At 39.4% G+C, this 24,745-nt stretch overlaps 3 protein-coding genes across 7 annotated transcripts; all 3 read right to left on the minus strand.

Annotated features, from left to right (window-relative positions):
• Positions 1 to 2,075: 2,075 nt before the first annotated feature.
• Positions 2,076 to 7,438, minus strand: KRT222 (keratin 222). 2 transcript variants are annotated; one of them, XM_009869765.1, is made up of 6 exons: positions 7,343 to 7,438; positions 5,144 to 5,272; positions 4,383 to 4,603; positions 3,719 to 3,795; positions 3,444 to 3,549; positions 2,076 to 2,289 (listed from the first exon to the last, which is right to left on the minus strand). In XM_009869765.1, the coding sequence occupies exons 1-6, from the start codon at positions 7,436 to 7,438 to the stop codon at positions 2,076 to 2,078; spliced, it is 843 nt and encodes a 280-aa protein (XP_009868067.1). The 2 variants fall into 2 exon arrangements, with proteins under 2 accessions (XP_009868067.1, XP_009868066.1); XM_009869764.1 differs by having other exon boundaries at positions 3,444 to 3,594.
• A 2,849-nt stretch (positions 7,439 to 10,287) lies between these two features.
• Positions 10,288 to 13,891, minus strand: LOC104269362 (keratin, type I cytoskeletal 12-like). Of its 3 annotated transcripts, XM_009869768.1 has the most exons (10): positions 13,618 to 13,891; positions 13,557 to 13,586; positions 13,228 to 13,475; positions 12,574 to 12,656; positions 12,192 to 12,348; positions 11,751 to 11,912; positions 11,539 to 11,652; positions 10,962 to 11,173; positions 10,590 to 10,672; positions 10,288 to 10,385 (listed from the first exon to the last, which is right to left on the minus strand). In XM_009869768.1, exons 1-10 carry the CDS (start codon positions 13,889 to 13,891, stop codon positions 10,288 to 10,290), a joined length of 1,461 nt encoding a protein of 486 aa, XP_009868070.1. The 3 variants fall into 3 exon arrangements, with proteins under 3 accessions (XP_009868070.1, XP_009868069.1, XP_009868068.1); XM_009869767.1 differs by having other exon boundaries at positions 13,228 to 13,592; positions 13,627 to 13,891; XM_009869766.1 differs by having other exon boundaries at positions 10,956 to 11,173; positions 13,228 to 13,586.
• A 2,454-nt stretch (positions 13,892 to 16,345) lies between these two features.
• On the minus strand, positions 16,346 to 20,525 carry KRT20 (keratin 20). Of its 2 annotated transcripts, XM_009869769.1 has the most exons (8): positions 20,103 to 20,525; positions 19,255 to 19,337; positions 18,888 to 19,044; positions 18,034 to 18,195; positions 17,826 to 17,951; positions 17,459 to 17,679; positions 17,075 to 17,115; positions 16,346 to 16,443 (listed from the first exon to the last, which is right to left on the minus strand). In XM_009869769.1, the coding sequence occupies exons 1-8, from the start codon at positions 20,523 to 20,525 to the stop codon at positions 16,346 to 16,348; spliced, it is 1,311 nt and encodes a 436-aa protein (XP_009868071.1). The 2 variants fall into 2 exon arrangements, with proteins under 2 accessions (XP_009868071.1, XP_009868073.1); XM_009869771.1 differs by lacking the exon at positions 17,075 to 17,115 and having other exon boundaries at positions 16,346 to 16,487; positions 20,103 to 20,405.
• Between the last annotated feature and the right edge of the window lie 4,220 nt (positions 20,526 to 24,745).

Below are 24,745 nucleotides of genomic sequence, written 5' to 3' on the forward strand. Positions count from 1 at the left end.
TTGCTGTTACATATTTGCCTGTCAATTTATCTTGTAGATTATGACCTATGTCTGCCAGATACTGTCTTACATTCTTTCCTGTGTGCTAGTCAGAACACAGGACTTTAGATCTAATCAGGGTTGCTGGATTTACCAGAAAAAGTATAATTTTTTTGTAGCAGGAGAACACTCACCTTACATATAAAGATTCTTAGGGAATTTGTGTCTTTCTCATTGTAGAGGAGAACTTAGAAAACACTTGGTTGCAATGTTACAGGTTTTCTTATCTACAATTTTTATTTAGTATTTCTCTGTTACTTCTTTCCTTTAAGGTATACACATTAAAACTCGCAAAATATGCATGTGCAAACTCAATGTTAATACTTTTTTAATTGTAGTACTATAATTTACTTTGGTAAATTTGTATCCCTGTTTAAAGTGTCTTAAAGCAATTAAAACTTAGTTTAAATTCAAGTATTGTAAAATGTACAGAGTATAAGCACAAAAAAAGCTGCATAGTGAAAATACTAGAGCAGGCTAATACATTCAGGATGCCAAATACTCAAGTATTAACAACACCAGATCAGGATTAAGGTCAATGATAATTAGCCAGCTTCATACAGTAGATACAGAACTGTGGGCAATATAAACGCATTGTTCTCACCATTAACAAAAGATAGAAGCATAAATTAACACTGAAAGAATCGTTAGTATCAGGTTTTGTAACACATGCCGTTAAGTCGTAAGGCAAATACTGACACTTAAATTAATCCTTTACATGCTGCTGGGAGTCCAGCAAATACAGTACGAGGTTTTTCTAGATTCTGAGCCCCTGCACATCCCAGTGATTTTGGTGAGAGTTTGTGACATCTATACCTCTTAAAAATCCTCATCAACAATTACTACAATGCTTGTAGTAATGCAATTTTGTTTGAATTTTTATTTGAAATTTGTCTCATAATATTACGAAGAAGTATGTCTGAGTTTGTATTTTATTTCTGCTGTGTATGGAAGCAAGATCATCTACTGTACTTTGTATTTGTCCATAGCTACTTTGAGTAGCAGCAGGGGATCCTTTTTGAGCATGGTAGAATTTTAGAATATGTAGCCCTTATTTAGTTCGTTTAATTTGAAGGAGTCAAATGTCCTATGAACAGTCCTAGCCTGGCATGAGAGTGACTTGTTACATCATACTAGATCAAGGGCATAACTAACTTATAATATTTGTCGGAGGAGGAATTTGTTGAAGATTAATTCACATTGTTGCAAAAAACAAAATTAATTAAATGCCAGCATTAAAATGGTTGGTTGACTCCTTACATTTGAACAATTAAATCATTTTACTTGCTATGGTTAAGAACATTGTAGTACAGATCTGTGTGGACACGTAAGAGAATGATTGAATTTCAGTGGAAATTACTGCTTCAAAATCAGTGGAACAATATGGCTAAAGTATTACTGGTTTTTAAATAACAGTTTTAAAAATATGCATATAATTTTGTAAGGGAATTACAGTCATTGTCTAAAAAAATTAATTTAAAAATACCAGCCACTTTAAAAAGAAAATTCTTTGTTAATAGTTTATGTATTTTAAGAGCATCTTTGTATGTAATTTTTGCTCTTAGAAAGTGTTATTTTAAAATAATATTTCAAGAAGTATGACAGTTGTGATATAAATGATTACAATGATTCAGCAGTCATTACATGTATGCAATACTGAATAATTAAGAGAATGAAATACTCAGTTCTCATTTCCAGAAAGAGAAAACAAGTTCTCTTTTACAAAGGCAGAATATGTTAAAGTATAAAGTTATTGTTTAATTTCTGTAATATTTGGGGAAATTCTACAAAACAACAACAATGAGAAAATTAAAGGGCTGCACCCAGAATATAAAACTAGTAGAAGTTAGGTTTCTTGGAATCTTAACTCCCTTGCTCTTCTCTCTTTCTTTTAAAAGACTGGTGTGTTTTTATTGTATTAATCAAAGTACTTAGTAAGGTTGTGTAGTTGTTGCAAGACAGCAGGCCGTGTACGTCCACCTGCAGTTTATTTCCAGAGCCCCTTGGGGGTGAACTTCGGGTTAATTTGCTGTAGGTTAGGGTTTGATAGATGGAATACTGCAAGATCTCCTCATTACCAGCCTGACTTCAACGTCGGGAAGAGCTTTCTTTTTAGTGTGCAAACATCCGTCGTCTGTTGCTGCGAGGTGGAGATCAAAGCGCAGGGAAACAGATTTTTTCCTTAAACGAGGGTTGTCCTTAAAGAAAGAGCCTTCCCATTCTTTAATGACTTCATCCACTTTTTCTGTCCTGAAACAACAAAATAAATGTATTTATGATCCTCTAGGCAATATGAATTATCTATCCGCAGTACTCCTTTTAAAATCTAGAGAGAAAGTGACAAGTTACTTTAGATGGGTAGTGAGACACTAGAATTTTTCTTGTTTTTTTCACAGGTTCATTCTCCAGAAAAGCTAAATAAAGGGTTCGTTATATTCTTGGTTTTGTACTTTTAAGTAGACATGGATACGAAACCACTGCTCTAAACACATGAAGCAGTTTGTTTCTAAGGAGAAAGTTTGGAATCCAAGTTCAAAAACTTTGCAAGAAACCTCTGTTGTATAGTGGGCAGGACAGAATTCCTGGATCTGAAAGCCTTCTAAATAGGGAGCAGAAAAATCTAGTTCAGATCCAAACCTCAAGATGCAGATCTACATTGAATTAAAAAAAAAAGAAAGAAAGGGCAGAAGTAAAGTACAGAGAATTGAAAACCCAGCTGATTCAGTAACACTTGGGCAGCCACATCCTATTGGTTTAATCCTCCAAGGATGTGTCAGGATCCAGATCTAAGGTCTGGCTCTGGGGCCCTTACCTGTAACAGTCCTCAGGTGAGTAGCCCCACGCAGAACTGACACACTGTGTACGATGGACAAAGCTCAGGTGTGCAAATAAGCAGTCCAATACTATTACAGTCATTTAAGGTGAGTAATACGTACTAACAGACTTTCCCATGTCCACTTAGGAGCCAAGCTCTCTGTTCCCTGTTTGGTAACTGGTGAGACGTAGGAGCTCCCAAATGGCAAGTTAGAGCAGCCAAGCCTGAGTTAATGTGCATAAACATGCCCCAGAGGCACCTCGCAAACGTGGTGTGGGCTCTTTTGCTTTTACTGCACTAGATGAATTATTCATAGTTTCATTTGTAAAAGAAATAGAAATAACAAGTCAGAAGCGTCATCATGATAGTGTTAGCTATGAAGTAAATGCTAATAAAAAGCACTTCAAAATTTAATGTATTGTTAAAACTTGCCATTCGATATACCTTCAAGAACTATCCCTGTTATTCCGGAGATTCTTGGCTGTATGGGCATGGTATAACAGATGCTAAATAAAAGAATACTCAAAGCTATGGAAGTGTAATGCCCACCACTTGTTTTCTTATTTTGTTACAATCATGTTTATCTTACTGTACAGTGCCATGAGCTTCAGCGCTTTCCTTTATAATGTTTCCATCTAGGATTGCTTGTTTTGTCATCAGTTCTACCTTCTCAGTTTCATGCTGCTTTACACTATCTGTAAAAGAAAACGCAGATGTAGTAGGCATGCAGCACATGGGACCTAAAGGTATTTTTCCTCCTCATGTATTGGAAGAAGATCCTTTTGTAATACCCAGTAACTTGTTGGCAGTTAGAATCCTCCTTTAGGGCCATAATCCCCCAAGTGAAAGTGTCTAAAAACTCACTCGAAGGCAGTGTAAATGCAATCTTGCTAGTGGTAGGCTTTTTGTCATCCTTCTGGTCAGGTATAGAGCAACGAAACCTGCAAAAATAAAAAATATTACAGTCATAATATTGAATTACTTTAATCCAAAACTTGTCCTATGAACAGCTATGAAAAATTTAAAAATATGAGAACCATGAGAAGTTCTGTCTGACTGCAGCAACTTTTTGTTAGGATTCCCTGGAAGGCATATTCTTAAATACCATCCTAAAGTGCTCCTCAACACCCTTTCCGTGACAGCACAGCGCATAAACTCCACGTGCAAATGGCCATCTGTCAAGGGATGAGATGTGAGCTCCTCTCCCACAGCTTCACGCGCCTGGACTCGCTTCATCAATGGTCTGAGACAAACGGAGCCCACGTCAGGCAGCTCCGGGGGCGCAAAGTCTGCGTCAGCAGGCAGTGCCTCAGTGAGGAGGCAGGAGACGCGCTGCTGTCTGCCACGCATCACGGGGATACCCTCAGCTCCAGAAATGGGGAGTCAGTGAAGTTGTTACAATGGAATCATCACTAAGGATTTTATAGTGTAATTTTTTAATGATTGGTTCATATGTTTACAATTCTGATGATTACTTCAATGAGAAGTTCTGAAAAGGAAGCTAAATTTGAGTACATTTAACAAGTACCTGTTCTCTTCTTGCTCCAGCAGGCTGCGATATGTTGCTATCTCCTCCTCCAGTTTCATCCTTGTGTTCAGGAGAATCTCATGTTCTTGAAGCTGTTTCTCAATGCCTCTTCTCACTTCCAGTAGCTCCTTCTCCAAGCACTCAATCTCAGCTTCTAAATTTTGTAGTTGCATGTGGTACTGCTGCTCTGTGGCACGCAATGAACGTTCCAAACCCTTTTCCTGTGAAATTTAACTCATATTTTAAGATTTGGAAAGTATATGTGTAAAAATGTTGCATATACCTTTCATTAACAATCTGTGTATTTTTACATCAGTTCTTTAAAAAATATTCTTTAGGAATACTTCTGAGAAATCTGCCAGTAAAATCTGTAGTAATTTAAGATGGGATAGAAACATGTGGCCTTCTGTTGTAGCAGCAATCCACTAGCACTGATTTTCCGGAGCTCTGATTTTACCTGTATGGTTAAGATGATAGCTAGCTCACAACGGTACAAAAACAAGTGACAACATGAAAACATGAGTCTACTGAATGGCAGATCCTGAATCCCAGTGTGTGATACTCCTAAGTGTGGGTGAGTGGCCGGGGTGTTGCTGCGTAAGGCGCCGACAGTCCGCTGCAGGCTCTGCGTGTCTGTGTGTGCTGGGTTTCCACTGTCTAGTGGATGTGATTGTTAGATAAACTGAATTGTGGAATAGTTTACATCAAGAACACGGTTTCTTTTTTCCAGGAGGCTTCAGGTTTCATTTTATGATGCTTACCACAGCGTGGAGAGATTCAATTTCAATCTGCATATGGTGCCACTGCCGTCTTGCTTCACAGAGTTCTGCTCTGGCTGCCTTTAATGCTTCTGCATCTTTGTCCATTCTTTGAATTGTAGCCGCTTCTAGCTACAGGGGATATAAAAAAAAGGTAGCAATATTAAAAATATATTCAAATAATGAAAATAAAACAGATACATAAAAAAAAATCTAGTTGGATTTTTTGGGGAGTTGTATAAATTTGTTAAAGCTAACAGTGATGAGCCAATATTTTATGTGCCGTGTAGATGGGAAGCCCTTATCCTGCTATGTTTGATGGGAAGTAGTTGGCTGCATCTTTATCCCTAATATATTTGTAATAGAATTCCCATACAAATTAACCAGTTGCATTGAGACCTTATTCACCTCTAGAGTAAATGTGCTTAACTTCATGGCTATTAGAGGAATTGCAGTCATTTCAAGCTTCCAGGTTGGAATAAAGTTGTTTGTTTTTAATGTATTTTTGATTTCTAAGAACAGCTTTGTAGAGAGGGAGCCCTTTCGAGTGGTTGCATGAATATATCACAGTTGAAAATTGCTGTAATTTTGATTTTGCCTGATATAGTCAGTGACTAGATTTCACATTGCCATTTGAGAGCAAGCGCCTCCATTCATTTATATATGAATAGCATCTTTATCCAACTTTTTTATCCAAGCACATGTTATTTAAGCTTTACCTATAACAAGAAGGAAAAAACTGGCATATTCCCCAAGTATATGCTGTCACCCATGTTATATGTCACAGTTCAGAAGTGAAGTGCCTGTTCCAAGCTTAATCCTGACCTAAAATATCTTTTAAGATAATTTGCCAGCCTTAAGGCTGAAGCTTACTCTTAGAAAAAAATGTAAATAGTCAAACAAGTACTGTGTTGTGTTTGCAAGAAAATGTGGGGGGTTTGCCCCACATTTTTAAGCCAATCCTGAGCATATGTGGGCTCACTTTAGATTTGGGCTCATCTTTGATTTCCATAATATGTTCATGCATTTAACTTCCGGAATGTTTTATTTATGAAAGTTATTTTTCCTTTTTGATTCTGAATTTTACTGCAAGTGATGAAGATGCCATAAGCACTTGAAACAGTACATAATCTTTTGCATATTTTATTGCTTTATGTAGGTTCTTACGATGCCATCAATTCTAAGAAAATAAACTCTTTAATTCAGGTCTTATGAAGCCAGTAAAATAAGCTGCTTTCTCCCCCTGTAGCATACTGACCCGTTGTAATTTCACCATGCCATTGTTATGGCGAAAAATCTAAATTTGGCTAATCCACAAGGGAACACTTAATATTCTTTGCTTACCCCTTTTTTTGCCTGGGTGCTGCAGAATTTATGTGACAAGATTTTGTCATTAGCTGCTTTGTGCCAAACACAAATAGAAACTTGGATTAACTATCTAGTGATATCTGCTGCGTGTCATTGGAATTCTGTGTAGATCCACCAGATTGCAGTAGTCTGGCCTGAGGTTAAAATAAACCTCCCAAATTTCTGCAATACCTAACAAGTACAACATATATATAATATCTAATTTTCACCCTGAATTTCTTGATGTTTGATGCTGAAAATTGTTTTGACATTTTATTTCAAAGTTCAGTGGGTTTTAGAGGTGCTTTGTATGTAAATCTGTAATAGTAGCATTGTGTGTTGATAACATTTAATCAATCTGTATGAAAGAACAAATTCTATTTGCTGAGGAGTAGAACATAGTTTTACTGTGAACAATATAAAATAGTTCTTGAAAAAGTACAGTTTTTAATATAGGTGCTAAAAATGGCAAAGCTGCATATAAATGGATTCTTTACATCGCCTTTAATTTTCAAGATTCTCTTTTCCTCTGGGATAACTAAATGGTGCTAGAGGTTACCATGTTACAGCATATGTCATCATTTTTTTTAAATCACGACAATATCACTGTTGCAGGTACAGAAAAACATCCAGATGAATTACACAGCATTTGGCTAGTGTGAATTTCGTACCCTAAACAAATCTATTTCCGTATCTTCTAGTGCACATCTTACTGCAGTAAAATCAAAATCCCTTCCCCAATAACACGCTGCATCGCAAAGGAAATACTGTACCTCATAGAGGCTGAGGGAGGAACTGTACAGAGAGGGCTTGTCTCCTGCCTCTGGAAGGTGTGTGTCTGTGTGCAGTCATTACCTGGGTCCTTGCTGAGCTGATGGTCTTGGTCTGATTGCTGGTGCTGAGCGTTTCATACCTTGCCCTGATGCCGCTGAGGAGCTGGGGCAGTTCCATTCTCCCAGCCTCCACCTTGGCTCACCCAGCCCTGGCGATAGGACGAGCCGGCTGCTGCAGAGCTTTCGCCGCCTGCAGCGAGCGCAGGGGGAGCACGGCCGGCTTTTAAAGCTGCAGAGCGGTATTTCGGAGCAGGCACTGGAAGGGCACAGGCCTCCGGTCGTTTCTGAAGGCAGGTTCAGGGATGCGAAGGCCTGTCACTTTTGCAGCAGTTAAAATAGACAGTCCTACCGTAGGTACTGAAATGAATATATACAATGCCTTTATGCCTTTGTTACACTATAGCTGTCATTTCTTATAACCTCAAAACCGTGAGGTTAAGAGATACAAAACAGGACAAAATTACAGCTGCGCAGCATAAGAGTGCAATCGTAGAGGGGAGGGGACCGGTTCCACCAGTGCACCCTGTCGGTGGGGGAGCTGCTGGCAGGTCTGTTCACCCGGCAGTTGTGCAGCCCCAGAGCACGTTATTTAGAGATGCGACAGAGTTTCTATCCTCAAAGGTTTTGAGATTCGGCAAGAGGAAGCGTCAGGTGGCCGACCCGATCTAGCGTTCAGGACTGTCCCCTTTCGGAAAAGAGCTGGGTCATGGACATCCTCTCACCCAACATTTGGGGGTTTTATTGGCGGAACAGAAACAGAGGGAGAGGAACCAGCACCACTAGCGGTAAAGAGTGCTTGTGCACCTTCTGCGAGGGGTTTGGCTGCTTATCTCCAAAGCTCTGGTGAATCAACACTTCAAGCATAGCTACCTGCCGTCAGAAAAAGTGTCTGGTTTGTCTCTGAAGGTGTTTAGGGAACCTCTGCCATGAGTCGATGTGTTCAGCTCACAGAACGTGCAGGCTTTGTTAAGATTCTTCACGCTTTTCCTGACAGCTACCAGGGAGGCAGAAAATACAGGTCATCTTCTGTGCTATATTTTCTGCCAATAATTAATCATTTCCTGGCTCACTAGCTACTGTATGATCCCAAAAATCTTGCCTACGAAGAACAGTTCATACTTATTTTTCAAAGTTTCTTCAGTAATGTGTGGTACAAGATAAAAAAAATATTTAGTAAAAAAGATCAGGTTTCAGTGAAAATGAAAATTCCCTGGATAGAATGCATTTTTAGGTTCCAACTAGTAATATACATGAATGAAATGAGAAAAATAGCAGCAAACATTTACATAACACTCATCTTTTTAGAAGTCAAAAGTATTATACCACTTGAAAGTCTCCTTGTGTGCATAAGGCTTCCTTGTTCTTCCCTCTGTGAACTGGCACATGTAAAAGGATCCTGTGTTCTGAGTTTATTTTTCTTAGCTGACTGGTTTTCAGCTGACCTGGACTGAGATGAGAATGTTTTGTTGTCCACTGTCTTTTCTGGAAGTGTCTTAATTGTTCTAGTTTTATGTAGTTCTAAAATAGTATGAGAACAGTCACATAAAAAACCCCCATCGGGAGTCCGTCAAACACGCATGATATTGCACCTTAGAACAGTATAAACATTACTAGGGAGAGCCTGTGTATTTAAGCAAATAAGATCTTGAAATGTAATTTAAAATCTTCCTTTTTCTTTGCATTGCAGTGCCAATTGTTTACAGTTTTCTTTCTGTTCTGCGAGACTCAGAACCTCTTCTGCTTGCTTTAGGTGAGGTCAAAGCTCTCTAGTGTCCAGAAATGAATCCAGAAATGATTGAGTTTGAAATACAATTCTGCAGGGATATTCAATCTGACAAATCAAACTTTATGCATTAACAGGAATCTGTGGGTGAATCTTTGCGTTACCAGGAGCTAAATGTTTGCCAGCTGATAGAATTTTTACAAGCTTTTAAAAAAGAAGTTAGCACTAATGCTTTCTTTTTCCATTTCTTTTTTTCAGGTGTAAATGGAACACCTGGCTGTGAGATCCTTGATGTAGGTAGGTGTACGCAATTTTATCTTTACTGAGATTTATGTAATATTGCTTCCTTTTCTTACCTAAGAATCACACAAAAAATGTCAACTTTATGGCTCAAGAACAAAAGCTTGGGTGTGAATTGTCAAGGGATTGTATTTTGGTTCATAATTTTGGTTTGAATGAGATTCCTTTAAATAGTTCATTTGAGTTGTTCAAATGAAGCTGGTTCAGGATTTGAAGGATCACGTTGTGCTCCTACGAGATGACACTGGGACACGAGCCTGTGAACCAGCGTGTCCCTTTCATTTTTGTTGCAGTCTCTACAATATGTCCTGCTTGCAAAACTTTCTCTCTTAAATTGATAGCTTTAGAATATAAGTTAGCAAGTATTCCTTTAGTCCCACGTTTAAAGACATTTTTAACATGCATGTTCTAGCATTGGTTTAATTTCATTAAATGAACGAGGAGTACTGTACCACACACTTAGTACAGGGGGAAGCAAGATATCCAAAAGAAGAGCAAATATGGATCAGGAGCAGCAGTCCTAAATGAAGAATAAAGGAGACTAATATCTTAAAGCTTGTTAAGTCCTTTTTATTAGTCACGAAAACTGAAAAATGAGGTTAGAATAGTAAAATTATTTTATCTACTAATTACTAAAAAACTTTAAAAAGCATATCTAATTAAATGCCTAATGTGTGCACCATATTTCTAGTTATTGAACAAAGAGTTGATGATACATTTCAAGAACACCGTGAAAATAGCACAAGTAATGCCAATAGACTGAAGCAGAAAATACATTGTAGGACTGCTAAGAATGACAATGCAGGCTTTGTTTTATGTGAAAGAATCTTAGTAAAAAGCCAGTCTAATTTTATCATGTCATACAAAACAACAAAATCATTTATCCATTTTGGCTTTGAAAAAAACATGCAGTGGTCGGATCCTTTGCAATATCAGGCGCTGCTTTATATCTTCTCTTCAACTTCCTTAACGTGGGATGCAACAACCTTTCCGTCTACCACTTCTTCAACGATTGTCTTGATCTTTCTAGTTTTGGTAGGATCTAAATGTCATAAACAAAACAAATGTTTATCAGAGTGCTAAAAATTATAAAACAGAGCAGCATGCATACATAAACAATTACATCCTTTTCCTTTCAGATTAATTTCTTGTTTTAATAAACTCTATGATGTAAACAGAATAGCACGTATTTTATTTATAAGAAAGACTTTAGAAACGAAATTGTATTTGATCAAGTTTTACCCACCCTGAGAAGAATCCAGTGACTGTGTTTGTGATTTGGATCCTGTCAAAGATGAGCTTTCAAATGTAGCTCCCTGTCCTGCGCTCCTGAAAGTGAATTGAAGACATCCAGTATTGCAGAATGTTTGTCAGGATCAGGAGAAATTCCCTTTTCATGTTGGCATTGATAGATTATTTTAAATACTGAGCAGAATGGGTCGTTCTCCTCAGTTAGAGTATACTTGTATTATTTCAGAATAATTTTATGGACCTTACTGCCTTTTGGTGAATGTACTGCTTGTTTTTTCTTTTCTCTTTTTTTTCTTCCATGGAAAGAGTATTGCTACAGAAAATAAAACAAAGGGGATATTTATGTAAGTTGGTTACTTACACAAACTCGCCATCCAGCAAGCGACGATAGGTTTCAATCTCCATTTCTAGGCGAGTCTTGATGTCCAGAAGTTGCTGATACTCAGCGTTCTGGCGCTCCATATCGGCTCTGACCTGAAACAGCTGAGACTCCAGATTCCCGATCTGAAGTTGCATTTGTGAAAGCTGAGCACAGTAACCTCCTTCCGTTTCTGCTAAAGTGTCTTCAAGGGATTTTTTCTGTGTGAGAAAGATATTAAGTAATCTCGGATTGAGGGAAAAAATTGACAAAGACAAAACCATCTGAAATAGTTTAATGTGAGTACGCGTCGCCTCATTACTTAGAGATTTTTTTTTCTTGAAATACCAGTTTGAAAACTGACCTTTAGTGCTTCACTGAATGTAAACATAAAAGTTCATCTCCTTTGCAACATGTTACTTGCAATCAAATTACATATATTACTGCTATTTAGGAGCATAAAAAAATCGGGATTTAATAGGAAATAAATGCCAATCTTAAATCCTATAGAATAGCATAAGAGCTAACAGCACTTTTGAAGTTGGAAGTTTCACTCTGACTAGTTAGGAGCTTCTTTAGAACATACCATGGCAAACTGAGATTGAAGTTCGATCTCCAGGCTCTGGAGAGTCCGTTTTAAGTAAATTCCTGACTGAAGCTGCTCAGTGTTGGTAGAGATTTCCCTTTTCAGCTCCCCACTCTGAAATGACAAGGAAGAATGGAGTGTGATTCTACTGTTCCAAACATTTAACTCATTTTTATATGCATTTCACTGAATTTGCTCTCTCTGGTTGTTACCTTTTCATTGAACCATGCTTCAGCTTCTTTGCGATTTTGCTCAGCAATGACTTCATACTGTCCCCTCATGTCATTCAGAAGCTTGGTCAGGTCAGTTCCTGGAGCCGCATCCATTTCAACACTGACTTGGCCAATTGTACTGCTTTGGATGCCCTGAAGCTCCTGGAGAGATGTAAAGTGAAGAGAAATTTCTGTTAATAAAAGGCAAAATAGTTCTACCAAAAATACATGTAAAGAAATAGAGGTGATACGGATTCTGTTTCGGAAGAATCTGTAGCTTCTGTACCCATTTCTTTCACTCGTTCACTTAGTAAACTCAAAAAAGAACAGTAAACAAAACAATGAAATCAAAGAACTCCCACTGGCATAAATAAGGGAATAATATGATATTTCACAATTTCATCTGCCTTCTTTTGAATTCACACACACACACAAAAGTACCTCTTCATGATTTTTCTTGAGATAAGCCAGTTCTTCATTCAGGCTTTCAATCTGCATCTCCAAATCGGCTCTTGTTAAGGTCAGCTCATCAAGAACTCTGCGCAGACCATTGATGTCAGCTTCCACACTCTGGTGAAGAGCCACTTCGTTCTCATATCTGTAAACAAAGTAATTAAATATGATTTTTTTACATGGTTAAAGAGGTCAAACGTAAATTATTACTGCGTACTTACATAGCTTCTACTATTAAATCTTAATACACATAATTATTAGAACATTGTTCAGTAATTATGTTAGCATATTATACAAGGAAAGAGATTTTTAAATACAAAATAAGGTTTTCCTTAAAATATTAGTATGAGTTTTCCTAATATATACTTACTTCAGTCTGAAGTCATCAGCAGCCAGTCTAGCGTTATCGATCTGCAAAATGATTCTTGCATTGTCGATAGTTGCATTAATGATCTGGAATACAAAGGGTGTTCAGAGAATGACTTTGTAGCCCAGTGGCTTTGCAGCTCAGTATAGCTATTTATGTAAATGTAATCCTAAACACCATTATAATATTAAATGTAATTTGTTAGACTATTATATAATTTACTATGAAACTGCATGGGACAGATTTTCAGCTTCTGTGCATCAACGTGCTTCACTTAATGTCGAATCCATTCCACGACCAGATAGTTTGTAATCTCTGAAGACCCTGCCAGGTAGTCTGTCAGGAACAGAATTTGTGATCTAAGAAATATGAAACTTATTAAAATTTTAACTTTGTAGTCTATGAGAGTTTGTAGAACTGGATTCCATCACTGTCTTATTCAGATGAGGCCAAGTCCCCCAGCGCTGTGTGCTGAGCTGCAGAGCTGCTGTTAACAGCCAGGAAAAACCCAACACACGATACCAGTGCAGTGTGACCGAGGTTATTACATGTGTTGGTACTTTAGAACAGCTTATTAAGGCAATTTGCTATTTTAATCCAAAATAGTATTGGATGAATTACAAAGGTAAAGATACATGAAGCACATTGCTTTGCTACCTTGTTTCGAAGATCTTCAATGATAGGATAATATTTACTGTAGTCATTCCCAGGTCCAGGGATACCAGTGCCAGGGCCATTTTTCTCATACCACTCGCGGATTTTGCGCTCCAACTCAGTATTGGAGTCCTCCAGAGATCGTACTTTGTCCAAATAAGCAGCCAGACGGTCATTGAGGTTCTGCATGGTTTCTTTTTTTGAGCCAGAAAGAAGGCCACCATCTCCAGCACCAACAGTGGCAAATCCACCTCCAAAACCAGATCCAGAGCCACTAGCAAAGCCACCTCCAAACCCGGGTCCCGAGCCGCTGCCAAAACCACTTCCAAAACCAGCGCCTGAGCTGCTGCCAAAACCACTTCCTAAACCTCCACCAAAAGCAACCCCTAACACCCAAGCCACTGCCAAAGCCTGCGCCAAATGCACTGCTTAAGCTGCTCCCAAAGCCTCCTCCTGAGCTGCCCCCCAAACCCCCGCCGAAGCCAGAGCTGGAGCCAAGCACAGAAGCAGCACCAAAGCCTCCACTGGCTCCACCACCAAACCCAAGTCCGCTGCCGCCAAAGCCTCCTCCACCACCAGAGCTGGACATTCTCAGGGATCCCCCGCCAAGCCCACTCCGAGAAGAGAACTGCCGGGATCCGCCGGCCGTGCGCACGGAGAGGGCCATGATGCTGGGGGTGCCCTGCCCGGCGGTGGGGAGCGTGCAGCACAGAGCAGGGCAGCTCGGGCAACGCTTCACCCTCTATATAGGGAAGGCGGTGGGTGTTCCAGCAGCAGTCCCCACCTCCTAGGAAGATCTGTAATTTTTCTCTCCCTCTTGTTTGGAGGGGAAGTCAATTTAGTGTGTCCTGACCCAACTCAATGAGACGTGCCAATCTAAATTGCTAATGGGAGTGGAAATGTGGTGCCCTCCAGGTATTTGCTGTGTGAGGGGGAATGGGTGGAGTAGAGCTGAGACATCACAATAATGTTTTGCTGTGTGCAGTGGAGCACAAAAATTTCTTCTTGCATTTAAATCCTTCCTAAATAGTTTTTTTGGTCATTACATATTCATTGCTTTCTTGGTTTGGGGCTATTATTACAGAGGTATGCTTTAGTCAGTGGAGTGATCCCTTTCATATCATACTTGCCAGTGTGCATGTCAAAAATGTGTTTCTTTGCATGATAATTTTCTGGTATGAACCTCTGCTAGATTAGTGCTCCCTCTGTGCTTAATACGAAGTAAGAAAAATGATCAACAAAAGCGTATGAAGAGGCATATGAATGTTCAGTGATCAGTAATATGAAAACATAAATGTGCTTGACTGTACCAAATATAATACCTAATTCTACTTTCTGCACTAACCCTTTCATCACTGAAGTATCGCTGTGTAATATGCATAGCCTACACCTGTGATTTGTACTTTTGAGCTGGAAACTGACTATTGTTTCTTCTCAATAGTTTGCTCTTATCTGAAAATAAGGGAAATTATTTCTGTGTTTTGGTCGATTTATAATATAAATCTGAAGATCAAATATAGCTCTTCAGGTTGCAAGTTAGCCATGGGAACCCTTCAAAACCAATATACTTTCCTTTTGGAGTTATTATGTTAAACAAAAAAAAAGTTTTTTCTTTATCCTGACTTAATTATATCATTGCATTTGTCAACTGAAATGTATTAATTTTTAATATATCCAGGAACGTAGGTACTTTTTGAGCAGAAACGTATTATGAACAGTAGATCAAAGATTTAAGCAAAGCATTTATGTAGAAATGAATTACAAGCCTGGTATCAGTGACTCGTGAGAGTGAGAGCAAGGGATTATTTTCTTTGGCAGCTGTCTATGTACAGTAAATAGCACACTGGACCGGTGAGATTTCAAAAGGAAGAGGTGTTGTGCTGAGGGTGCCAAGAGGAAAATGCAGCCTCCTTGGCGTGGAGAGCTGGGGGTGGCTCGGGAGACGTGCACTGCAGGGAAAGGGTGCGTGCGGCTGGTGGTAGAGAAGGGTTTGATAGAGATGGTGGTACTTTGTTTCTGAACTGGAAGGCAAAATATATTCTTGTTGATGAAATATCTTCTCTTACTATAGTCCCTGGTGATATAAAGATGCACAGAGAGTGAAAAATCATAAATAGGCTCCATCAATTTATTTATTAATTTTAATGTATTGTGAAATGCAATTACCACTTCTTATTTATTTGAAAATCAGTTTTTGCGAAAGTGAAGCTGCGTTACATTTGAAAGGTAGTTCAAGTTCAGAGAAACTGCCCTGAATCAACATCTAAATGCATTTTTAAAAACTAGTCGACTCTCAGTGTACTAGTACATAAGAGAAAAAAAACATTGTTAAATGTTGGATTGTCATTAAACTAACACATTTGAAAGAGAATGTATCATCTGTATCTGGTAAATTAGTTTTTGTAAAGTTTTTATGAGGTGTCTATCAAGGTTTCAGAAGTAGCAGCTCTCTTCTAAAAACTTTTCATTTACTAATATGTTGAAAGTGTGGGGAAACTTAAGGCACCAGATGTTGAAATGGACTGTCTGAAAAATGAAGAAGAATTTCTCTCAGAGCTTTCAGAAGAGTCCATTACTCTCCAGAGTCTGTTAAGCACATGAGCAAATTTTGTCACGTCTTCATCTAATGACTTTCACCAGCTTAGTGCTTTGAAACGTGAACAGTAAGTACTGCTTCAGTATTTTTCTAAATTCAATTCAGATTATTTTAAAAGCTGCAGTAAATTTATGCTGGAAGTCATTCAACACTAAATTTTACTGAGCAAGTTCTTTAATGTAATTTTAAGACTCCAATGTAAGTGAAATCTAATATTTCAGTTTTTATCTGTCTTGGAAACAATTACACCTTTTTAACAGGCTGATTTGGTTGCTTTTTTTCGTCAAGGTATTTAGTCACTGTGTAGGTAAACCCACAATCTTGTACTTCATAACTTACTGATTTTTATTAATACTCTTACACAAAGAAACTAAAAATGAAGATTAATGGGGATTTGATAGTTGGCAGTTGTCAACCCTTCTGGGTTTTAGAAAGAGTTAGATTGGATTCTTTATAAGTTTCATCTGTTGCTTTTGGCATCAGCTCCGAGAAGCTCAGAAGCCGACTCCTCTCTGCTGGTGCCACTTACACCTTCTCTTCAATCTCTTTGACCTGAGAGGAGACAATCTTGCCATCAACCACTTCTTCAACAATTGTCTTGATCTTCCTCGTTTTACTTGATTCTGGTAATGAAATTGAACAGAGAATTAACTGAATGCAATCTGTCCTGACAGGATAATATTCCTGCAGTAGTAGCAGCAATTCCCCGACCGAGAAAGTACAAAAAGGCATCTTTTCAATACGCAGTTACCAGGAAGCAAACATCTGGGGTGTGAAGGATATGATTGCTCTTCCTTTGAACATCCTGTATGTTACCCATAATACTACAGTGAACATTGTGGAATCACTTTCTACCCCTCCTGATAGTTTTGCTTCAGTGTAGCACAGATTTGGGGACCTAAAACCTAGGAACAGCCTTACACTGAGGTGGGTATTTTCACTGTTAAACTAGATACTTTGCCTGGGAGCTTACTCTCCTGGCGCACTCAGCGGAGGAAAGCAGATGCTGCTGAAGTGCCCCAGAGGGTAATTCAATAATTCCCCATTGTTCTCTTGGCTGTTTGGGGAGTCTGTGGTTTTACTATGGGCACCTGAATTATATACATAAAACCAAGTTTCATATAATCCCTGTAGTTTATCTATTCATAAAGCTTTCTTGGTGTAAGATTCCACTGAAACTCTGTTTTATATCAAACTATTTAGTTCCATTTCAGTGGACAGCCAGGAAAAAATAAGAAGGTTGGCGTCACATACCTTTTTCAGACTCTACTGTAGATACATCCACTTGGACATGTCTGTTCAAAGGACAAATTGAAAAATATAAATATACGGTGCCTAACATATATCCTAACATCTATCCAGCTACTCAGCTCACAGAGAGAACAGTGTATGCCTGTGCAGAGGCTGAGAGACAGGCTCAACTGACTTCCACTGCAGCTCCTGAAACCGAGCAGGAACCGTAGCCTGCTCTGAATCTAGACTTGGTAACTGGGCACAGACTTCCCCGCATCTGCCCCCAGCCAGCTGGAAAGTGGCAGATGTGATGCTTTCACCTTCTGAGAACACAGACAGTGTTTGCAATGCTGTTTGCTCTCACGCGGAACTGAACCGACAGGCAAGGGGTGTGTGTTTCCTCACCCGATGTCCTCTCCTTCCAGCAGACGGCGGTACGTGGCGATCTCCATTTCCAGGCGAGTCTTGATATCCAGCAATATCGTGTACTCGCTGTTCTGACCCTCCATGTCGGCTCGGAGTTGCCTCAGTTGAGCCTCTAAATTGGCAACTGCTGCCTGTATTTGGGTTAGCCGGAAACTATAACGTGCTTCGGTTTCAGCCAGAGTGTCTTCTAAAGACTTTGTCTACAGCCAATGAAAAGAACAGATATATTATTCAAGAGAATACATTTTTGTCTTAATGTTTTGATTGAAAAGCCTTTCAGTTTCTGTATCTATCCATGTAACTGTGTACTGAACACAGTGCTTATTTCAAGTACTCTATTATTTACCATGGCAAACTGGGACTGTAATTCTAGCTCCAGACCGTGGAAGATCTGTCTGCGCTCGGTGATCTCTGTCCGTTGCGTCTGCAGCTGCTCCACATTGATTTTTACTTCCTGGTTCAGTTCTTCTGTCTGAAATGCAAAAATGGAGGGGCTGTAGACTGCAGCTAGACATGACCGAGGTTCTTGCTGATGTTTAAGTAATTGAGCTCACCTGCTTCTCAAATCGTTCTTTGGCTTCTTGACGGTTCTTTTCTGCCATTTCTTCATACTGGTGTCTCATTTTTTCCATGATAGTTGCAAGGTCAATACTTGGAGCAGCATCCACCTCTACGTTAACCGAGCCGCCCACCTGTTTGCGCAGGCTGCTGATGTCCTACAGCGATGAGGATTGCGTTAGCGTCAGCTGCTGGCTGTTTCTCTAGGTTGGATCTGTCTAATACAGTGCTTAAAGAACGTATGTTCTGCAGTGGGATGAGGAGTTTACGCTTTTGAAGCTGATAGTATGACACTAAGAGGAAAGCTCGGGCATATGCTGTAGTTGAGATTTTGTTAATAGTAATTTTGCATTTAGGATTACAGTTTTTGTCTTTACTTTAGAGGGGGAAAAAAACAGTGGCTGTGTAACATTCTTACCTTTGTAGGTCTCTGAAACTATAGATGTGCTAAGAGTGAGGTTCAGTGTGAGCTTGCACTGCTGGGACATAACCGAGTGCACGAGTACTTGTAGGAACCCCACATGAGCCAGAGCTCCTGTTACAACCCACAGAGGCCAGAGGGTGTCCCAGTTGTCCAGGCAATGGGTGTTTGCTCTGCGGAGCTGAACCACCCTCTAGGCTACGTCTGCTTTATTGACTGTCTCTCCCTTGATTGCAGTAGAAGCCATAGGCACATCCACATAAGTAATACATGAATAGGTACCTAAATTTTGGTGCGCTAATCTGGAGTTGAATCCCACTGTAAGTGGGATGTTCTTTCAGATTAACCATGAAGATTTCATTATGCCTGTAAGGCTGAGTTGCTGCTTTTTTAATATGTCTCTCCCTGGCAGTGTTCGGCTGCTCTTACCTCCTCGTGGGTCTTCTTCAGGAAAGCGAGTTCTTCAGTCACACTTTCAATCTGAGACTCCAAATCAGACTTTGTCAAAGTCAAGTCATCTCGAACTCGGATCAGTCCGTTAATGTCACCCTCGACACTTTGCCTGAGCAGGAGTTCATTCTCATACCTATAAAATAAGACTTGTTTTGTCATCATGAAAATGCACCTGTTTGATGTCAATGTTGGAATCGGTAACTGTTACAGATTTAGTTGTAAATTTTTTCTTTTTATTAAACTTTGTTAGAAAATGTTTGCTTCTCAGCTTTGATGCTAATTAGCAACTTGCATGAGTAAGAGGAGCGTGAATGAGAATTTATGAAATTATCATGGAACTTACTTGAGTCTAAAATCATCAGCAGCCAGTTTGGCATTGTCAATCTGCAGGACAAGCCTTGCATTTTCCAGCTGTGCAGCACTAATCTAAAAAGGAATGGTTGAAAAGTGATGAATCGTAATTGCACACTTGATCCATTTCTGGAAATAAATACCGCACGTGGGCTGCATTTCCCTTAACTTCAGCTGTCTGGTAGTCACTTAGGCTTGAGCTTAGTTCTCTTTGAAGTGCGTAGAAGGAATTAGGGTTCTCCAAAAGACAAATTATCCTGTTATAAAATAGGTGTATAAAATGGTTGGGGTAAACTGCTCTCTGAAAGAGATTTACTTTCAAAGTATAAGAAACAGAACTGGTAAAGAATAAGAGGGGAAAGATTTAAGGAAGTTCACTGGAAGCAGAATGTGACAAATCTGTCAACTGATTGCTGAGGGAATATTTTATTATTTATAGTGGTAATTTACTATTTCAAATAGCATTCTATTATTTTTTTCAAAGCATTTGGCATTCTTTTATAAAAAACACTTTGAAATCAACAGATGCTAAACTGTATTTAAATATGAAATTACTGTCAGTGCTTTTACTTATTAAATTACCTAAGGCAAATAAATAAAATTAATTAATTTTAAGTCAAAGATTTTTCATGTATGATATTACTCAGATCTACAGACATATATCTAATACTGTAAATTATGTAAAATCTGTCAGTAATTTGTATCTGATCAAAATTAACATTTATTTTGCTTAGATGAGATGATTGCAATTTGGAAAAATGCATTTTCTACAATAAGTTATTATCTATTTCCCTGATAATTGCAATTCCTATGTTTATAGATAGCTAGGTGATATCTTACCTTGTTTTGGAGATCTTCAATGGTTTTAAAGTATGAGCTGTAGTCATGCCTTATGTCTACGGTATTCTTCTCATACCACTCCTTGATCTGCTTTTCAATCAGGGAGTTTGACTTTTCTAGAGCGCGAACCCTCTCCAGATAGGAAGCCAGTCGGTCGTTTAGATTTTGCATAGTTGATTTTTCGTTGCCGGTGAGCAGCACGTCATTACCAGTAATACTAAGCTGTAAGCTGCCCTCGAAGCCTGGCCCGTGGCTGGTGCTGGTAGATATGCGGGTGCCGTAGCCCCCAGCTCCCCCATAGACACTGGGTGCCTGAAGCTTTTGGATGCTCATTTTCCTGGAGGTTAAACCACTCACACTGGGTGCTGCAGACTGGAAGTGGCTGCTGGTACTGCGCTGAAAGCTTCGGGCAGAGAACGCCATTTGTGTTCTTTGGATGTTAGGACGAGATGGCTAAATCTGCACAGGCAGAGAGCAGCTGAAGTGAGGAGCAATGTGGGCTCTGGAAACCTTTATACTGTGTTTCAAAGAGGAAGCACAATAGTTATAAACCCCACCTCTGTTGACACATAATGTCACTGGTGTCAGCACAAATAGCACGAAGCATATTGCCCCCACACTCCATGCAATGGAAAGGGGTTTTCATCTGTTCATCTGTGTTTGAGAAAAACTCCTCAGGTAGTTTGGCTTGCTTTGTTATTACTTTAAATAAAAAATAAACCAAAAGAAACTGTTGAATCATTTATAGCAGTATACCTGCAGCCGCACTCTCTGTAGTCCTTTTGAACAAGCAAGTAGATTTACCCCCATGTGCAGGGTATGAAATTAAAATGACAGCTGACTATATGTGACAAGAGACTTAAAATATTTATATTTACGATTAAGTATATATTTCTGTTCAGCAAGCAATAGTTTAGGCCTCAGGACAGTCTAAACCAGTGTATAAATTATTTGAAAGGAGGCATCTGTAACTACTGTGTTCATATTATGTAAAGCACAAAACGATATTCATACTGGTACTGGATTAGCTTGCATTCATTTAGTATTAGAAAACCATTACAAGTTGAAGTCTCCCTTTCAATAGAGCTGAAATTAAGCAGAAAAAGTATTGCTTTGTCCATAAAGAAAGTAACAGGAACAAGAGTGTTGGAAGTCTTCATTGCACACTTGATTTCACATACAAGATGCTGAGGTCCAGGTATGAGATGCGGGAGGCGTTGAGTTCAATCTTCCAGCATAGCTTCAAGCCCTCCTGTGTGGCTGGAGTTAAAGCAAAACAAGTATCCCCCCTGCCCTCCTCGGTGTTCTAGGCCAGGAGAGCCCCAGCTGAGCAGCTGTGCTGCTGGGTGTTCTGTCACAAACCCTGGGGCTGGCTTCCTTCACGGGAAATTGGCTGCCTCTGTTCAGCGTAGGAAGAAACCAAACAATCCTACTTCCAGTCATACCGAGGTTCCTAAGCTGACTCTGGTGTACACTTTTGATACAGAAAATGCAGAGATCAAATGGAAAGCAAGGGAGTAAACTGATGGCTGGGAGGTGGTTAGTGCTGTAGGGAAGCAGGCAGCAGGTGGGCACGGGGCAGCACGTAGGTGTAGTTCCTCAGGGCACGGCACTGACAGAGCTTCAGCGTATTATTAATGTGGAGCTAGTTAGGTATTGCTTCTGTTAGTGAAAAGAGCTGCTGTGCATACTGATCTTCCGCCCTGGGGTAAGGAAATTGGTGAGATGCTAAGCTTTGGAGGCAGTAAACTGTGTATGGGAAGCATCTCCAGGTTTCTGAGAACAGAACCTGGGGTGTTAGTACTGCAGAACTTTTTTGCAGGAGGATGCTGTGAATTATCTTTGGACCTTGAACTTCTTTGGGTGTAACTGGTAATTAAAAGTATTTATGACAGTTGAAACCAAAGTACACTAGCCATATCGTTTGGACTGTCACTGCACTAACTCAGGGTGGGTCATCCTTTGCTCATTAAAAATATTCAGACCAAGAAGGAATCAGTCATCTTAGAAGGGCAGAGCTTACACTTTAAAACTGGGAGAGGATTATAGCAAGACATCCTGCTACAGTTATATCTCTTGGCTATATGTTTCACTGCCTACATGTCTGAATTTATTTTATGATAGTCTATTTAAGAGTAAACATTCTGCTTTGTCTTCTTAGTATTTATTAAAATTAGTTTCCGTGTTACCTCGATGGTATTTTTTCTAAACGTCACCTGAAGATTCCATTTTTTCTTTCATTGAGCGAATGACAAAGGTTGTTAGCTTTCATGTTTGCAGACCTAGTATGAAAAGATATTGGGCTGAATTTTCTTGGTGTTCTTTTTCTTTTCTTCAAATTGTTTACTGAAAATTTCTCTAGTCATATGATCTTATATATGCTTCTATTCCAAAAAATAAGCTGCAATATTTGCAAGAATATTTACTAAGACTAGGATGAGTATCATTCATGACAGAGGTGAGGTTTGTTCCTACTTTTGGGTTCAGTATAGGGTTTTTTTCATGGAATATATCTTGCATAGTTGTGTAGATCACTGGGAACTTCAGGAGTGAATACCAAAGACTGTAGCAGTACACGAACCGAAGGCAAGGCCCAGAGACTGACTGAAGGGCAAGTGCCTCATCATGGCTCATATCGAGCGAGCTGTTAGCTGGGAGTGGTCATCAGCCTCCGCCACCTCTTGTACTATGCCCAGGTATTATCTGGGAGATCATGGGCTGTCTTATTTTTATTTTTATTTATTATTAGTTATCATTATTATTGGTTGTAACAATAAGTGATCTAAGTGAATGTTGAGCAGCCTAAATCTGCAGTTCTGCTCAATGCTAAAGAAGTGCTGCTAACACTTGGCTGATGCCTTAGCTGAGCTGAGCTCAGGGCTGAGCTGTCAGTACTGAACGGAGCACAGCCTGGGGATTCCTGTCAGTGACGTGCTCAGTCGGAATGGTTTGTGTATAGTCATAATAAAACATTCACAGCACTGCTGATAAATTGTCGACTTCATTAAGGAATCTAACCTGTGTGACAGAAGTTTGATCTATATTACAGAACAGTAAAGATAAGTCACGCAGGGTTATGGTGACATGTGCATGCCAGTTAGTATTACTCACCTTTACTAGCCAGTCGTGGGCAACCAGTCTGGAGAGTTCAAGGGAAAAAGACACACCCACCTTTGGTTCTTTTATGCTGCCTTTAGGTGGGTTGTGTGCTTTTCTTGTGGATGGCAAAGGTTTAAATAAAGTCTTTTAGTTCAGTCTTTAGGGATGTCCATTCTAGGAGTATTAGTCCCTGTAACTATGTTGCTGATCGCAGTTTGGATTTCGTGTCATAAGAATTTCAGTCCCAAAGATCTCTTACAGTAGAGTCCTGAAAAGACTTCCACTGTACCAAGTGCGTTCAAGGAAGAGAAATTCCTTATTCAATATCCCAGCCATGTTCCAGTATCCAGTACTTGTGTGTCTGAGAAGTTGCCCTCCTTCTTTTCTTAACCTACTTGTGAGAAGTTACTTCCTGATTTGTGCCACACAGCTGGTTTACAAACAAGGGAACGGTTGTGAGATGAGCTTTCCGGGGAAAATCAGAGGCAATTTTAAATGTGGGTGTGAGCCAATAGCAGATTTTAAATGAAGATTTTTCTGAATGAGTGAAAAGAAGTACTTGAGACACTATCTTTGCAGCATTTGCTAGTGCAGATCCTGCACCCTTGAAGACTACTTTCTCCAAAGCATGAAGAAAGCTGGTTTGTGTGTTTGCTGAATGTGGTCATTTGAGAGAAAGATCCAAATAATGTCACTAAGTCAACTGGATCCACTTAAGCCCTGAGCACTTGCAGCACAACATCTTACACTGGCTTCCTCACATACATATTTTTTTCCTCATTTCCCTCTCTTTTTTTGTCTTTTGTCCAATGAAAATATCTTAATCATCAAATCACTCTACCTTATTTCTTTCTGCTTTGAGCTTTTGACTAGAGAGGTAAATTTTAAACATTAAATAGTATGATATTTAAAGAAGCGCTCCAGATCTTGGAGTGGTGCATAAGACAATGTGTTGATTACATTCTCCCAAGCAGAGGCTGAAAATGGAAGTCAGAAGCTGCTTTTCTGTCCTAGCTGCTCTCCTCGAGTAAAATCGGGTGTCAGTGCCAACAACAACAGCTCCAGGCCGTACAAATGAACCTTCTCTTTTTTCTCCCCTAGAAGTATCATTAATAACAGCTTTAATACAATCTAAAAGACTACCAGGCAGCTCTTTTTCCCGTGTAAAAGTTATATGAGGTGTCAGTGGAGTTAGGAAACCAGTAAGCTGGAGAACATTTCAGCTGGAATAGTTCAGTATCCTTGAGAAAATATCGCATATTTATATGATTCAGTACGCAAATACTATTTTCATGGCCCTGTGCAAATATATGCATGCACCGATAGTGCGCCGTAAAAGATAGGTTCCAACACGCTGTCTGGCATGTGTTCACGTTGGTGCAGGGTTTTTTTCACTAGCTTTAACAAAAAATGTAAAAATCCCGGTAGTTTCAGGAATCTGACTTGTATCACACTTAGAACCCTCACCCCAGGTCTCAGGGTTTGTGCCAGGCAGTCCGGTGTCCAGAAGAAGAGCAAAGACGGAAAGCAGGTCGAAAGCACAT

Source organism: Apaloderma vittatum, unplaced genomic scaffold (genome assembly GCF_000703405.1).
Source record: "Apaloderma vittatum isolate BGI_N311 unplaced genomic scaffold, ASM70340v1 scaffold30335, whole genome shotgun sequence".
Lineage (NCBI taxonomy): Eukaryota > Metazoa > Chordata > Aves > Trogoniformes > Trogonidae > Apaloderma > Apaloderma vittatum.